The sequence below is a fragment of the Suricata suricatta genome, chromosome 7, assembly GCF_006229205.1.
Source record: "Suricata suricatta isolate VVHF042 chromosome 7, meerkat_22Aug2017_6uvM2_HiC, whole genome shotgun sequence".
NCBI lineage: Eukaryota > Metazoa > Chordata > Mammalia > Carnivora > Herpestidae > Suricata > Suricata suricatta.
Genome location: NC_043706.1, coordinates 136,875,472 through 136,891,636, shown reverse-complemented (window position 1 = coordinate 136,891,636; position 16,165 = coordinate 136,875,472). Strand labels below are relative to the sequence as shown.

Below are 16,165 nucleotides of genomic sequence, written 5' to 3'. Positions count from 1 at the left end.
GAACCAGAATGGGAATTGCAAGATTGGCCATGTGACCTCTCGCTAGGATGTTCCGGATTTAGGGCTAAATTCTGCACCAGACGCTGAGGGAACTTGAGGATTCCAGGCCACGCGGCCCCTCGTCGTAATCCCTCCTCCTTGGTGTGCCCACCACCAGGCAAAGCAGGGCTTAGACCTGCTGCCCAGGGACAGGACTCTGCACACACGTCCGTCATCTTAACCCTGTTCTCAGGAAATATGCAGGAGGGCCACATAGCTCGTCCAAGGCCATACGTTAAGAGGCAGCCTGAGGATAGGAACTCTGCTGTCTTCATGTGGTGAGCCTCCATTTCCCCATGATGTTACTGGGGACACAGCAATTCTGTAAAATAATTATGTGCTTTGCCTCTAGAGACGCCAACACACCTGTACTGAGTAAGGATGAACTAAGCAGGGTGGAGGAGGTAGTAAGCCGAGGGAAATGTGTACTGAATGCTCTGCTTTTTCCCAAGCTCTCTCAGGAAATGCTGACTTAGTGATGTAATTATGTGAACCGATAAGATCTGGGTTTGGGGTTAAAATACAGTGTTCCAAATCTAGCCTACACATGGCCAAAGCCCACGAGTTCTGGAAATCGGAGTCCTTAACACAGTGTTGGGTTTTCTCAGGGAAGCTAAAATACAAGTTCAAAATGCCTTACCCTTTCTGGTGTTTCGTATGTAGTTTCTAGGAATCTGTAAATGAAAGTTGATTAAATAGAAAACTTACCCCTTAACAAAGGAGTTTAGGGTACCATCTGATCGCACCGGTAAATTCCTGGCTCCCAGCACGACCAGACAAAGCTGACCGTTGGGGGATGGCCCATCTCCTGCCCCTGGAAGGAAAGCATTTGCTGTGAGCCCACACAATGTCACACAGCACCCCAAAACTGACAGCAAGTGGGTGTGTTAGAGCCCTGAGGCCCCCAGGGAGCAGACCGGACATGGAGGACGTCCACTGGGGGAAGGCTCTGCTGGCCCTGTTCACATAGATAGTAAAGATTGTTCACAAGATAGTAAAGAGGGACCCAAGGAGAGGACGGCTGTAGAGGTCATGGTCTAGCTCCAGGGGGTTGTGGGGGCCCCAAGATTTCTGTTCTAGGGGGTTGGCCTGCTGGTGGCCCTGTGAGCTCAGGCTGCAGACCTTCCTCTTCCGGGCAAGAGGTCACCAAACACATCATGGAATCCCATGCTCCCTCGGCACCCTCCACTCTCCTCTCTTCCATAAGCCCCACTTGACTTGACTTAATTAAATCTCCTGTAAGCTCGCCAAGCGCCTGTCCTCATCCGTTATCTTGCTGGGCAACAGCTCCCAGCTCGGGAGCAGGGACGCATTCACTCGGGGCCTTGTAGGCCCAGTGCCTGGAGGTGTGCCCTTGGTTCTCAAGGAGCCGCAATTCCAGCCGGAATGCAGGTGGTCAGGGGGACGTCCCCGGTTCCAGAGGGGCGGCAGTGCACCAGGGACACTGACCAGGCCACCAGCCCCCTGGGAGGAAAGCCCCGGGGCTGGTGTCCTCGGAGCCTTGTAAAGTGGACATGAAAGGCGTGTCCTCTCTGGTCCCTCATTTCCCTTCCAAGCCGTAGTGTCCAAGGACCCACTCCCCAGGCAGATCTTCCCAGATCCTGGAAAGTTACTGGATCATTCCAGGATCAGCAGCTGGCAGAAAAGGAAATCCTCAGCCCACCTGTTGCCCCAGGCTTTGGAGACAGTGACACGGTGACCGATGAACATTCATGGGGCTGGAGGCCACTTACCTCCTTGGGCCTCTTGGAGCTTTGGGGGCCCTGCAGGGAAGACCAGTTTGGCCCGGACCACAAGTTCTCCATTATTTGGAAGAATGCTGTCTTCATGTTTCTCTGCCTGGGGCAAGAGACAGAAGCAGAGGCAGGATTCCTCAGCCTGAAGAACTTTTTGGGTTCCTCTGATTGCCCCACCTCCCCAATAGCCTCACCCCTGTAAAGCCTCTGCAGGTCGAGGAGTGCCCTGGGGTGGAGTGGACATGCCTGCGGCGGGGCTGGTCTTTCTTGCATTTGTGGTGACTCTCATCCCCACCTCAGCCACCCACTCCGCTGCCCTCATGAGGCGGGGAGGCTCCAGGGCCCCAGCATGCCCCCACAGGGTAGTCCCCAGAAAACCTGCACTCGGCCAGAGTTGGAAGAAAGTGAATAAAATCAAGCCCCTCTATGTCAGCGGATTCCAGCTACCCAGTGAGTCAGCCACCATCCTGAGCACAGACCTCTGCACACCCAGTGGGTTCTCTGGTCTGGAATGATTTTGCTAGACTACAGGCTAATCTATCTTTAACCCTGGAGGGAAGAGGAAGGATCTAGATTCATCCTGAGCCACCCAGGGCAAGGGCTCCTGGGAGAGGGCGGGGCCAGCCCCTGCCTACACTGCAGGGTCTCCTCTAGGTCTCCTGGTGCCAAAGGAGACAAAGCTGCCTCCACCCTTAGTTTCTGGAAACATGCACTAACAAGGAGCAGGCCTGTAAGCGGGACCCTTCCAATCCAGTCGGGTCTCTCAGCTGGTATTAGGAGGGCTGCTTTTTAGCCTGGCACCTTCTGCTCCTCTTCCTCTTGCCACCAGCCTTGGTGGCGGGTTTTATCATAAGCAAGGGGGTCCTCGAGGGAAAGACGGGCAGGCAAGGCACCCAAGTACGGGATTCTGGGGGAAAGTACGTCTGGCAGGGAAAATCAAGGAAGCCTTCATGGAGGAGGTGGGACTTCAGCTAAGGCGTAGGCAGACCGGGGACAGGAGAAAGCATTCCAAGCAGACCTCCCAAGTGGACATCTGAGGACAGACTAGGCTCTGAGAAGGGTGAGCGTCAGGTGTCAGGACAGAGATGCTGAGCTGTGCAGAGCAGCACAGAGAGCAAGTGGCTGGGGAGCCAGAGACCCTTGTGGTTTGACCCACTAGAAGCCAGAAATCAGAGAAGTGGCGAATCAGCCTCCCTGACTTCAGAGAGGAAACAGCAAAGAACCTGGCCCTGGCCTGGTAGGCACTCAGCGTCACTGCCAAACTCTGTCTGGGGGAACTAGCACACCCGTTGTCATTTCTTAGATGACAGGGCCCCACGCTTCCTCCTCCCCTACGACCTCCTACGTACTCTCTCCCAACCTTGGATCTTGGCGCAGGAAGTGCAAAGCAGCCGCCCCAGAAATGTGAACCTTTCTCCCCAAGCTCTCCTCTTACCTGCACAGTCTGGGAGCAGACCCTCAGCCAGTGCCCCCTCTGCCCCCGGCCTCCCTGGCGCCCTGTCCTGAAACCCCTGCCCGACAGGGCCCAGCCCAGCTCAGCTCTTGCTGTTCTGGGAGTGCCTAGAAACAGGCCATCACCTCCCTAACAGCAGCCAAGGTCTCCTCCTGCTGAAACCGTGACCCTGAATCTGGGGGGGATCACGTGGCCATCACGGGAGGACTAAACCCAGAGACCTGACCCAGGCTGCCCCCGGGGAAGGGGCTCGCAGGTGCTTGGCACAAACCTGAGCAGGTAAAGATCCCTCAGCCCAACCCCCCCCCCTTCCTCCCTGGGCCCTATCACAGCCGAGGCCTCCCTGGTAGGCTTTCTCTCCTTGAATCCCTTTGAATGGGTTTCATTGTCACAGTGGGGGTGGGGTAGCTCAGTCCCAAACCGCACATCACCTTGGCCCTCAGCGGATACCAGCAGAAACCCTGCGTCGAGCGGTCTTCGAAGTCCCACGTGGCCAGAGAAATGGTCACCTCTCCCAGAAACACCCTCCGAGCGAGCGCGCCCAGGTGCCACACGGAGACCTGTAGCCGCCGGGTCACCAGCTGGGCAGGCTCCAGCCGGTACTGGCAGAAAGGAGAGAACAGAGGTGGTGAGTCTGGGCTCCCGGCCCACGGTCCCCCACCTCCACCTCTGGGGCCCCACACCTTCCTTCCACAGGCTGGAGTCAGGGTCCTGGTGTGGCCAGGATGCGCTGAGCAGCTTGGAGCCGTTTGCGGGTATGGGGGGGGGGGTCTCTGCTTTCTCAAGCACAGAACTCCTCCTGACCCCTGCCCCCCGTCCCCAGTCAGTGCTCAGCCTGGGGAGAGGCTGGGCTGCTGTTAAGCCCCTCTCACTGTCAAGTCCTGGCCCCAAGGCCAGGGTGAAAGTCCATGTCCAGCTCGAGCCCAGAGCTGTTCCAGCTCAGGATCTGAACCTGCCTGGCCAGGATTGTCCAAAAATACTGAAAATGAGGTTTTGGGGGGATTTTGTTGTTGTTGTTGTTGTTGGATGTAAAGCAGGAGTTCTTAGCATGGGCATTTGCCTAGATGGACCCCATGCAGAGGACACATGCCAGGCCTGTCACACAGAGCTGTGCTTGACTACCCCCACCCCCCAGGAGCCTCAGCACAGACGGAGGCCAAGAAAGCTTGTCTTTCCCCGCGCCAGTGAGGGTGGGCTTCTGCCCCAATGGGGACTAGAGGCCAAGAGCCCTGCACCCTTCCCGAAGGTCAGGGACACAGCCAGGCTCCTCAAGGGCCACTGACTCCACTCAGCCTCTGACAGCCTGTTCCAAGCCTATTTGTTGGACTTTCTCGATAACAACAGAAGTCAAACTTTACTGAACCCCTGTGTTGTACCAGACTTTCAGTTACATTGCTCCTTGGCACGTGGAGCGCCCCGAGCTGAGGCCAGCACTGACCGGTTCACAGGGGACAACAGCCAGGCTTAGGGCTTTGGGGGGGTGCCCAGCTGGCCAGGCCTCAGATCTGCTGAGACCCCGAGCAGCCACCCTCTGCCCTGTGCTGCCTCCGCAACAGCGTGTCGGGGTTTGCTCCTGTCACACCGCGGGGCGGGACCCTCACGCCTGTTTACAGCAGCCACAATCATTTTCCCGAGTCACGTCTCCCAACCACCGTCAGTGCCTTCCAGATGACAGGTGAGAAGACAGTCCCCCTCGTGGCCTGGCTGCCTTCCCCACCGGCCCCTGCCTCCGTTTCTACCCTTTGGGATTATCAGTGCCCCTCGTGGTCGGAAGCCACATCCCTCTACTGCCTTGGGCTGACTCTTTGTCTCCCTTCAAGTCCATGGTCCATTTCTGACCCTGCCCTGCACTCCTTCCTAGGTCTGTCTTTAACTCTAAGGTAATCGGGTCATTCCCTTCAAGGCCCCATGCTCAACCCTGTGTGCAAGAAAGCCCTGTCCTCCGCTCTCTTGGGATTGCAGGCCTGCTTCTCAGGTGCTCACACATGAGTGCCCCCCCCAGTCCACCCCCAAAATCAGGACTGTTCCCTTTGGTCAACTGAACCGCTTTTGCAAACAAGACCTTGTGCCTGTCGCCATGGTACATCCGCTAGGAGGTCCCTGCAGCCTATGGAGTCGCCACAGCCCCTGCTGGGCACGCAGCCCCGCGACCACAGACTGCAGCAGTCCGGCGACACCCAGCACCTCCCAGATCAGGGGTCACATTTCATCCTTTCCTGGCCCCCTATGCCGGCCTTCAAGTGGGGTGCCAGCAGCCCTGAGGGGCAGAAAGGCTTCCCTTCTGCTTAGAAACCCTTGAGGATCAGCCTCTAGATCCTGTTTGCACAAGAACGTTCTCAACACTGGTGGAGGACAGCTCCCACACCCCAGTCTAGCTCGGCGCCTTGCCGACGGCCGGACGAACCCCCGTGAGCCACACAGAGAGACCATGTGAAAACTCTCAGGACGCCTGCTCTGTTTCTCTGTCGCCCATCTCTGCTGCCTCGCATGCCTTTGTCTGAAAGGTAAGGCTTGGCTTGTGTCAGGATGTTCTGATTTGAGAATAGAGGAGGGACGTGGATTCTCTTCTGTGTATCTGGAAACTTTTCCGGGACAACCGAAACATTTAGCATATATTGGGTAAAACCAATGGATACAAATTTTAGGTGTTTTCCTTGAGATTCTGCATGCATTTTTAAAAAACGGCTAAAACTTTAAAAATCAAACTATATATTTATCTAAAATACAGTCACTCCTCCTCTTTGTCTCATCTCATCAAATAGGAAATATTTGGTTACGTGTTTAGTACAAAACACCTTAAACGTACAACGCGTGATTTTAGATAAGAACTCACAATGCGTGAGGCGGGACGTAGCTGTTCAAAACTCTTTCAGCAGGTGTGTGACCTGCTACCAGGTCCGAGGCCGGGATCGTTAAGCCCCACCCACACCTGCTGAACCACAGGCTACTTTAAAAAACATCCTTTGTGGGGGGCGCCTGGGTGGCTCAGTTGAGCATCTGACTTTGGCTCAGGTCATGATCCCATGGTTTGTGGGTGTGAGCCCAGAGTCCACCTCTGTCAGATTCTGTGTCTCCCTCTCTCTCACTCTGCTCCTCTCCCACCCATGTTCTGTCTCTCTCTCTCAAAAAAAAAAATTAAAAATTAATTTTTTTAAAAAGCCATCCTTTGGAGAGTCCTATCAACATAAATCTTATAGCGGTCTGCTAGTCCCTTGTGAGTTAGAGCTGTCCTCCAGAGCACTCTATGCCTCAGTTTCCACATTGGGAAACTTCCTTGGGAGTCTAGAAAGCACTTGGCCACAGCACAGACACAGAAAACAGTGGCTTTCATTATTGAATGAAGGGGACTCATGCCACCAGGCCAAATGGTCCCTGGCTGGGGGTCCAGAAACATCCCTACTTGCCAAGGAAGGCAAACCAAGCCCTCTCCTTGTCCAGACTTAACACACGGGCTCCCTGGGATCCCCAGCGCTGACTGGGTACATCCCGGTGCATCTGGACTGTTCTTCCAGGGCAGAGGCTCCCACGTCTAGCTCTCAGCCAAGGCCAGACCTCATCTCCACCTGGGGGTCCCAGATCCCATTAGTCACCTTCTAGCTCCGCCCATATCACAAATCATGATTTCTCAGCACCAACGAAAGTGAAATCCAAACAATTCCTCTATAAGATGTTTTTCGCAAGACGACTATTTTTTCCCGTTGAATAATCAGCAGCCGGGACTTGCCAAGAGGACACAATAAAGGAGCCCTTTTATGAAGACAGTGACTCAGCCGCGGCGTCCACAGGGCACCCTGCCTGAAAGCACTTCTCCGAGAGTCATAAAAGCTCAATAGGACAAACCAGTTTTCGAGCTTGGGAGGCGGCCAGGTTCTTTTCCACCGTTTTCTCAGAAATCATTAATCAAACGCCATTCTCAAGTCCAGCAGACTCTGCACTTTTCCTGCACAAAGGCTGCATTTAGTTCCTACCAACCTGCCTCCGATTGACAGAGCCCTGCAGAAACGTGCAAGTGTCTGTCCTTATATTTAACTGACTCAAGAGTTTGGAAGAACACTCTGCCGGACTCTGGCCCCTGTGCCCAGCCTGGGACGGGGGGCTTAGCCCGTGAATATTTGTCCAGCAGGTACCTTCAAGGTCTCTTGAAAGGTTGGGTCCACGGTGTTCCTTTGGACTCCGGTCTTGCGTTTTCCCTGGGAGGATCTGTCGGGCAGCAAATAGGTCTTCACGTACCTAGTGGCCAAACCCAGACGGGACAAGGTGAAAGCTCGACCCGGGGGTGGGGGCGGGGGACACAGGGTTCAGGAGGGGGAGAATCACACGTCAGCGTCAGCGTTTTCTGAACCCTGCTTCCCCACTGGATTTCAGGTTGACGGAAAGGGCTGGGTGGCCTCCCCTGACTGGGAACAATGATAGTGCTGGGTGTACAGCTTCTGGTTTACACGGTCTTTGGCCATAATCCTCTGGAATGTCCCTGGGGGTGGGAAGCTCCCCCGCTTTCCTCGTGCCCTATCCCTAGAATCTACTTCGTGCATGACTCACCATTTGGTGACGATCCTGGAACCGGACGCTGGGTGGCTGAGTCTCCACGGGTGGCAGATTCTCTAACCCCCCTGGGTGTGGGGACCCCGTCCCAGTTCGCCCTCCCTTCCTCCACCCATTGCTTCCTCCAACCCCCCCACCAAATGTGGAACTAGAAAGTATATATTTCACACTTTACTTTCCCTTGTGGGGGCCTGCCCTCCCACGTTCTGCCCATGCCCTGAATCCCTGTTCTCGAAGGACTTCTCACTCCAGGGAGGCCCTGACACTGTCCTGGCTGGTCTGGAAGCTTCGGTGATGGCAAGGACCCCTCTGCCCGCAGGCGTGCTCCCCACAGGACTGACGCTCCCCAAGCAAAATGGACCGGTCACATCTTGCTCTACTGAACTTCCTGTTAACATAGGACATCCTTTATCTTTTATGACCTTTCTTGCTTTACAGTCTATTTTGTGTGGGGCGCCATGGGTGGTTCAGGTGGTTGAGTGACCAGCTTTGGCTCTGGTCATGATCTCGCTGTTTGGGGGTTCAAGCCCCACATCGGGCTCACTGCTCACTGCTTTGGATTCTCTGTCCCCTTCTTGCTCACTGCCCCTCCCCCGCTCATGCTCTCTCAAAAATAAATAAGTAAAAAAAATTTAAACAAAAATAAAGCCTATCTTAGATATTAGTGTCACCTCTTCCATTCTCTTCTGGATACTATTCACATGGAAGATCTTCTATTTCTGTCTTTGGATCCAGAAGGAGTCTCTTGTAGAGGGCACAGAGCTGTGAGACACCAAGGATCCCTGGGAACCAGCCCCAAGTGAGAGACATCGTGCACTTGGGGCACTTTGTGTCTGTCGGTTACAATCGTTTTCTTTTTTCTTAATGTTTATTTTTGAGAAAGAGACAGAGCATGAGTGGGGAAGAGGCAGAAACACAGAATTCAAAGCAGCCTCCAGGCTCCAAGCTGGCAGCATGGAGCCTGATCTGGGGCTCAAACTCACGAACCGCGAGATCATGACCTGAGCTGAAGTCAAATGCTTAACCCACTGAGCCACCCAGGTGCCCCTGTTGGCTGCAATTGTTAAACTGCTTCCTTACGAGTGGAGTCATGATGCGGCCCCACGTACAAGGCAGACTTAGAGCAGAGGACCCCGGCTCCAAAAAGCACCAATGAGCAGCCCGAGTGGCCTTCCAACCAACCGACCAGGACGAGGTTACTTTCTCTGTATAAGGGGCCTCCTCCCCGGTTTCGTGAGGCCAGTCTAACCGCTGTTAGTGCCGCTTTCCCTTCCGCTCAAGCTGTGGCCCTGGTAAAGCCTTGCTTGTGCCTTTGATTTTTGGGTTAGCCTTGTTTCTATTGTTGTCGGGCCCAAGAACCTGGTTCTGGGAACCGTTGGCTCCTATGTTTCTATCCGTTCTGACAATTTCTGTTACTACATCATTCACATTTGAAAGTAACTCTGATAAGGAGGGTCTTCCTTCTGTCATTTGCCATTTGTCTGAATTCAAGCATCAGTATCCCTCACTTCCTGCATTACTCTTTTCAACCATAAATATTTAGCTCAATTTTGTGATGAAATGCTTAAACTCCATTCTCATTTCTTTTTGTAGTTGTTTTTTTAAAGTTTATTTTTGAGAGAGAGAGAGAGAGTGGGGGGCAGAGGGAAAGGGGGACCAAGGATCAGAAGCGGGCTCTGCGCTGTCAGCAGTGAGCCTTAACTGGGGCTTGAACCCATGAACCACAAGATTATGACTTGAGCCAAAGTCAGATGCTCAACTGATAGAGCCACCCAGCTGCCCCTTTTTGTGCTATGATCCTTGTGCTTACCAAGGAGATTACATTTCATATCCTCAAATAATAACACTCAAACTTAAATTTATACCAAAACCTTTTCTTTTTCTTCTTCTGTTTTATTTTTTGAGAGAAAGAGTGCAATCAGGGGAAGGGCAAAGAGAGAGAGGGAGACACAGAATCTGAAGCAGGCTCCAGGCTCTGAGCTGTCAGCACAGAGACTGACATGGGGCTTGAACTCACAGACTGTGAGATCATGAACTGAACCAAAGTTGGATGCTCAACGGACTGAGCCACCCAGATGCCCCCCTTGGTTTCTTTATAGTGCCAACCTCACCTCTCTGCATGGCTGAGGTCATAGAATTGCACCTTTCTACACTGTGTGACCAAAGTCACAAACTAATCATTCCTTTAAATACAAATAATTTTAAAAAACATATTAGTCTCTTAAGTCTTGTAGAAAACAAAAAGTAGAAGTACATGCCACCATTAAATAATACTTGCTTTTTTAAAACTCTCTTGTTCTTTAATTTTGTTAATGTTTATTTATTTTGGGGAACAGAGAGAACACAAGCAGGAGAGAAGAGAGAGAGGGAGACACAGAATCTGAAGCAGTCTCCAGTTTCTGAGCTGTCGGCACAGAGCCCGATGTGGGGCTCAAACCCACAGACCGTGAGATCATGTCCTGAGCTGAAGTCAGACGCTCAGCTGACTGAGTCACCCAGGCGCCCCACTAATATTTGCTTTTATAATCACCTATGTATTCACTTTCCCTGAGATCTTCGTTTCCTCATAGGTCTTTGGGTTACTGTCTGGTGCCCTCCCAGCCCACCCTTCGGGGGGGCCCCCTGGACCATTTCTTGCAGGACAGAAATTTCCAGTGTTAACGAAGTCTCTTAGCTTTTGTGTACCTGAGAATATCTTAGTTTCTGCCTCACCTTTAAAGAACAGTTTTGTTGAATATAGGATCCTTGGTTGACAGGTTTCCCCACCCCCTTTGTAATACTTTGAATGTATCTACTGGCTGTGTTCTGGCGTCTATAGTATCTGATGAGAAATCTGTGGGTAATCCTCCTGAAGACCCACTCTGGATCCTGATAACGGAGGAGACGTGGCAATGGCTGCCCGTCTGTGTATCTGCACCTCTGTGACCAGAAGCAGCCACCTGTGGTCAGCATGGAGCCCTGATACTTGGAGGACAAAGTCCTTTTGCTGCCCACGCAGACTCCCGCAAGCTGCGTGTAAGCTGTGGATATCGGCACGGCTGTGAGTGAGGGGCAGATGGCGGCTATCATGCTAAGAGCTGAAACTGCCTGAAATTGACCCCGATGGACCATCCATGGCTTCCTCTGGAATTTCAAGCCTTCACTAGACTCGGAGTTCTAGAATAGTTACATCAGACAGATGCCACCAGTACAACTATTGTCTGGGAAGAAAGACCGCTTCCTGGTGCTTCCCACCCTGCCACCATCCCAGAATCCTCTCTGGGCTATTTTTCCTTGAAAAGGCATTGAGTTTTGTTCTAGCAGGCATTTCACTGACGGGCAACTCAGTGTGACCCTGGCAAGGTTTGATTTTGCTCAAAATCAAAGGAGAGTGGAGTAGCCCTGAGTCTGGGGCTAGAGCGTGTCTTGCTGCTGGGTCCCCCCGAGTGCCTGGATGCTGAGCCGTCTCCACTGTGGCTGGCCCGAGCTCCAGTCTTCCCCAGCACGGGGCTACACCCAGCGGCTCCCCACCCCCTGTAGCCGTGCTGTGATGGACCTCATGAAATCTTGTCCTGCGTAGGAGCCACTGAAATATTTAGCCCAAACCTCAAGGGGGCCCCTCTTGTGGATTTTTAGTGCACTCCACATCTCACTTGCTTCCTATCTGTTAAGTGTTTATCACGTTCTAGACCTTGTTCTGAAGGTTCAGTACCGGCAAATTCAGGGAACACGGCAATGATCCTTTGAAGTAGGTGCTACTATTATTCCCATGTTGCAGTGAGGAAACTGAGGTATCGAGAAGTAGAGTGGCTTGCCCAAGGTCAGATGGCATACACGGTGGACCAGAGTTCAAGCTACATACTCCCCACCACCTCCCTATGGTCCTTTTGAGAAGGACAAGAGAAGGGCGCGTGGGTGGCTCAGTCGGTTAAGCCTCTGGCTTCGGCTCAGGTCAGATCTCACGTTTGTGGGTTCAAGCCCCACATCAGGCTCTGTGCTGACAGCTAGCTCAGAGCCTGGAGTCTGCTTCCGGTTCTGTGTCTCCCTCTCTCTCTGCCCCTTCCCCTCTCATGCTCTGTCTCTCTGTATCAAAAATAAATAAAACATTAAAAAAATGAAGAAAACACAACCACTCTGTTTAAAAAGAGAGAGAGAAGGACAAGAGAGGCCCGGCATTTGCGAACAGTCAAGGCCGAGCAAACGTGTCTGACCAGACTGGAGTCCGAAGCACAGACAGGCCCGCGGTTGCTGCCTGCAGCAGCGTTGTAGGGAAAGTGGTCCCGACACGAACACGAGGAAAGCGCCTCTTTGGAAAAGTCAGGGTGATAGCTTTGAAACAATGACTATTCCAATTTTCCTAGAGCCTAAGGTAGAAGTTGGGAGAGTAATAGAAGACACAGAAAGACAAGAAGGACCCTGTTTTTGAGAACCATAATCGCTAGAGCAATGTACTTCATCTGCCTACAATGGAAGTTTCAGAGCAGAGTCTGGCTGGACCAATAATCCATGCCCACTCCCTAACTGGTAATTAAAAACTGTGCTCCGAGTGTCCCATGTAGGGAAAAAGACAAAGATGTGGTCCTTACCTTAAACTGTACATAGAAAGTCAATTCCAGTTGTAATGTGAAAGGCTCTAAGTATGAAAACACTCTAATAGAGGAAAATAGAGAACAGATTTATAACCTTCAGTTTTTCTACAGACTTAAAAGGCAGACATTTGAAAGGAAAAGACTGATAAACTGGACATCAAATTTGCTGCAAGAAGAGCTTAAATCATAAACAATGTTAGAAAACAAGTAACAAGGCACCTGGGTGGCTCTGTCAGTTAAGTGACTTTGGCTCAGGTCATGATCTCGTAGTTTGTGGGTTCGAGCCCCGCGTCGGGCTCTGTGCTGACCGCTCGGAGCCTAGAGCCTGATTCAGATTCTGTGTCTCCCTCTCTCTCTGCCCCTCCCCCACTTGTGTTCTGTTGCTCTCTCTCTCTCAAAAATAAAGCAACATTTTTTAAAAATTTAAAAAAAGAAAACAAGTAACAACTAGAAGATATGTAAAATACATATAACCAATGAGAGTCATATGCAAAATGGGCTTTAACCCCCCCCCACTCCTGTAAATAAATACAAAATAACAACCCAATAGAAAAATGGTGGAAGATGTGAATGGGAAGTTCCCAGACGGGGAATCCTCAGCGTCTAAGCTGCTCATCTTTCTTAGTGATCAGGGAAGTACACACTAAAATAATGAGATATCTTTTCATAGCAATTGGAAAAAAAGGTTTTTTTCAATGAAAGAGAGAGCACCAGCAGGGGAGAGGGGCGGAGGGAGAAAGAGAGAATCTTAAGCTGGCTCCACACTCAGTACAAAGCCAACATGTGGCTCCATCCCATGACCCTGGGATCATGCCCTGAGCTGAAATCAAGAGTCAGACGCTCAACTGACTGAGCCATCCAGGTGCCCTAGAAGAAAACTGAATCTGTTTACAGATTGTGTGAGACAGGCTTTTGGTTTGGTTTTTCCTGTATGGGAAGTCAAATTTCCCACCACTGTGCATTGATGTCCATCTTTTCCACATTGATTTCAAATAGCTCCTTGGTCCTGAAAATTCCCAAATATAGCTAAGGTCTGAATCTGGACTCTGATTCAGCTCAGTTGACATACTTACCTATCATTGCATCAATAACATATTGTTGGAATTACTGCAGCTTTAAAATAATTTTGATAGGGCTTTTTAGTTTAGTTTAGTTTTGTTTACAATTGTCTTGGTTAATTTTTTGACTTTTACTTTTCTATAGAAACTTTAGACCCAACATGCCTATCATCTAATCTCAAAACTTAGAAAAAGAAACTTACGGATTGCACTTCTTCTTCTTTTCCTCTCCATAGGCAAGATTCCTACAGGCCTGGATGCGTATTTCTAAGGAACGGGCTGTGAAGCAATAGCGAATGGCAAACTCTATTTCTCCAGTGACGTCGGCCTTGTCAAAATTGCCCGTCTCTGTGCAAGTGCTGTTAATGCTAAGCAGACTTGCCTGAAATCAAGAGGGGCAGATACAATAAATTAGTTCACAGTTAATCCTTTTTTGGCTCTTGTTGCAGTTCTGGTTTCAAGATCTCAAAAACTCACACAAAACATGCCTCTTGACTCACAGTAAGTTAATAATACACCAGCTTGTGCTTTGCCAAAATAAGTTGCCACACATTGTCTCCTAAGGAGATGGGAAACCTTCCGAAGGTCTGGTCTTGCCCAGATGTGGTGTTTGCCTGGCATTAAAGGTTACACAAGCTCACTCTCTAACGCAAATCAGCTGGGATGCAGTGCATTCTCTCCTGGGCGATTCTGCAAAGTTATGTTTCAGGGGGGCAGACAATCCCCACGGCAGGAACAGGCACGTGGAAGGCAGCAGAGCGCGGGAGCTAAGCGCCATGATCGGGAATCCGATAGGGCTGGATTCAAAGGCTTGTTTTGCTACGAGCGAGCAGTGCCGAAGTCTAGATGGAAGAATTACTACTAGTCTCCTTGGGTTACAGTAGGAAGAAATGGAATACAATGTGTGGAGTATGTAGTCAAGGATAAGAGTAATTGTGTTTAAATGTTTATGGGTACCTAAAATGAAAAACAAAACTACCACCATCAGTAAGGACGCTGTGAGCTTACAGAATACAGACAAGTAGCATGGGATGTCTGTGCCTAAAAAACCAAGAACTGCTGTGTCGCTGTTTCCTGCAGCGTTGGGCCTGTGCACATGCAAAATTTCACTGCTGACCGGAAAATTAGATGGGAAAAATGATTTCCACTTCGGATTCCCAACAAGTTCTTCCACACTGTACAACATCCTGAAAAGAAACTAAGGAGAAAGTCTGGGGCTTTCTTGCCCACTAGAGAGAGAACCAAACCAAACCAAACCAAACCACACCAAACCACCAGCTCGTCAGAGGAGCCGAACCTGAGTTAACAAATGCCAAGAACATAATCCACTTCACCGCACCCAGTCACTGGCTCTGAGGGGACGGGGTGCTCATCTGCCCACACCCTCCCCATTGTTAGAAGGGAACACCATCTTTAAATTTTGCATCCAGGAAGGCAGGGAGTAGTGAGACAGCTGAATCAGTGAGGCACGCGGCAGTAAGAGAAACGGGTCGGATGCTTGGCAGAAGGTGGGCGCTTGTGAGCAGAACGGGGTCGCAGGATTGCAGGTGCTAAAAAGTTCCGATAATTAAAATGGCATTCATCCCAGGACCCCATTTTGGGCCATGTCAAACTTTCTGTCGAGAACAGACAGAAAGCTGAATTAAATCACAAACACCTTCACGGCCATTGTAGAACTACCGAGACAGCCAGGGTGAGGGGGCCAAGCTGCTAGAGAAGGGAGGCACGGCCGTGAGCCTGACCTTCTGAGGGGTCCGTTTCCCTTTCAGGTATCTGTCCCTTTGTGAGGGGACAGAGCTGGTAGAGAAGTCAAGAGAAACACAGTGGCCACGGGGCTCAGGAGCCAAGCAAAGAGTTGGGAGACACACACTGGTGTCCAGGGCCCTGAAAGGCGCACCCAACTTGAGCTGAGTTCACAGAGAAAGGGGAAGCATGCCTAAGCGAGACAGCCTCTAGATGCTTCTCCTCCCCTCAAGGGATTTGCTGATTTGGAAACTCTCAGTGAGCAGCTGAGAAGCTTAAAAAGGCTTTGAAAAGTTCATCTTACTGGAGAAGCCACCACAGAGGAGGGCTTGGAGACCTCCAGACTTCCAGTGCGGACTCCCGCCCCCCGCCCCCCGGCTTCCTTCCCAGGAGTAAGAATCACCTGGAAATGGAGCCGATTCCTCACAGAGCTGAAACCCAGCTTCGAACGAGCTGGACACCCGATGGATCAAGACTGTCTGCCTCCACTCTGTGTGCTGGAAGTAAAAGTACATTCTCTCTGAAGGAGGGCCACGCCCGCTGGAAGCCACTGGAAGCTCCTAGAACACAGGGCTCTGCCCGTTCCTACCCTGCACTGGATCTCTAGCACCCAGCTCAGTGCCTGGCTCACCATATAGTCCCCAGTAAATATTTATGAAGGGGATAGAGAAAAGCACTTGAAGTACTTGGATCTAAAAGTGCTCTATGTAAATATTCTGGCAGGATGAGGTAGGCGGTCTTGTGCCAGAAGGAGCCGCAGAACTGAAGAAAGAAGATTCACTCGGTTGGTTGGGTGGTCCTCCTAATCTTGTAGAACTTTCTTAAGTCATTTAACTGCAGATGCCAGAGGGAAAATATTTTTAAATAAAACTACACGTCGGCACATAATCAACATGCTGAAAATCAAAGACTAAGGCAAAAATCGCTAAGGCAGAGAAAGAAGAGACATGCGCTCTTTAATGGAAGAAACAAAGAGCAGGAGAGGGTGGGCCCCAATGTATTGCTGGGGTGACTGGCTTCTTCCGT

The 16,165-nt window shown here is 51.1% G+C and overlaps 1 protein-coding gene across 2 annotated transcripts in view; it reads right to left on the bottom strand.

Annotated features, from left to right (window-relative positions):
* Positions 1-16,165, bottom strand: part of SYTL3 (synaptotagmin like 3) — a 40,232-nt gene that overhangs the window by 1,782 nt on the left and 22,285 nt on the right. For both annotated transcript variants that reach the window (XM_029944164.1, XM_029944165.1), the window contains exons 5-9: positions 13,600-13,778; positions 7,356-7,458; positions 3,660-3,830; positions 1,773-1,878; positions 748-853 (exon numbers count right to left, since the gene is read on the bottom strand). In XM_029944164.1, coding sequence (XP_029800024.1) covers positions 748-853; positions 1,773-1,878; positions 3,660-3,830; positions 7,356-7,458; positions 13,600-13,778 — 665 coding nt within the window. The remainder of the gene's footprint in view (positions 1-747; positions 854-1,772; positions 1,879-3,659; positions 3,831-7,355; positions 7,459-13,599; positions 13,779-16,165) is intronic.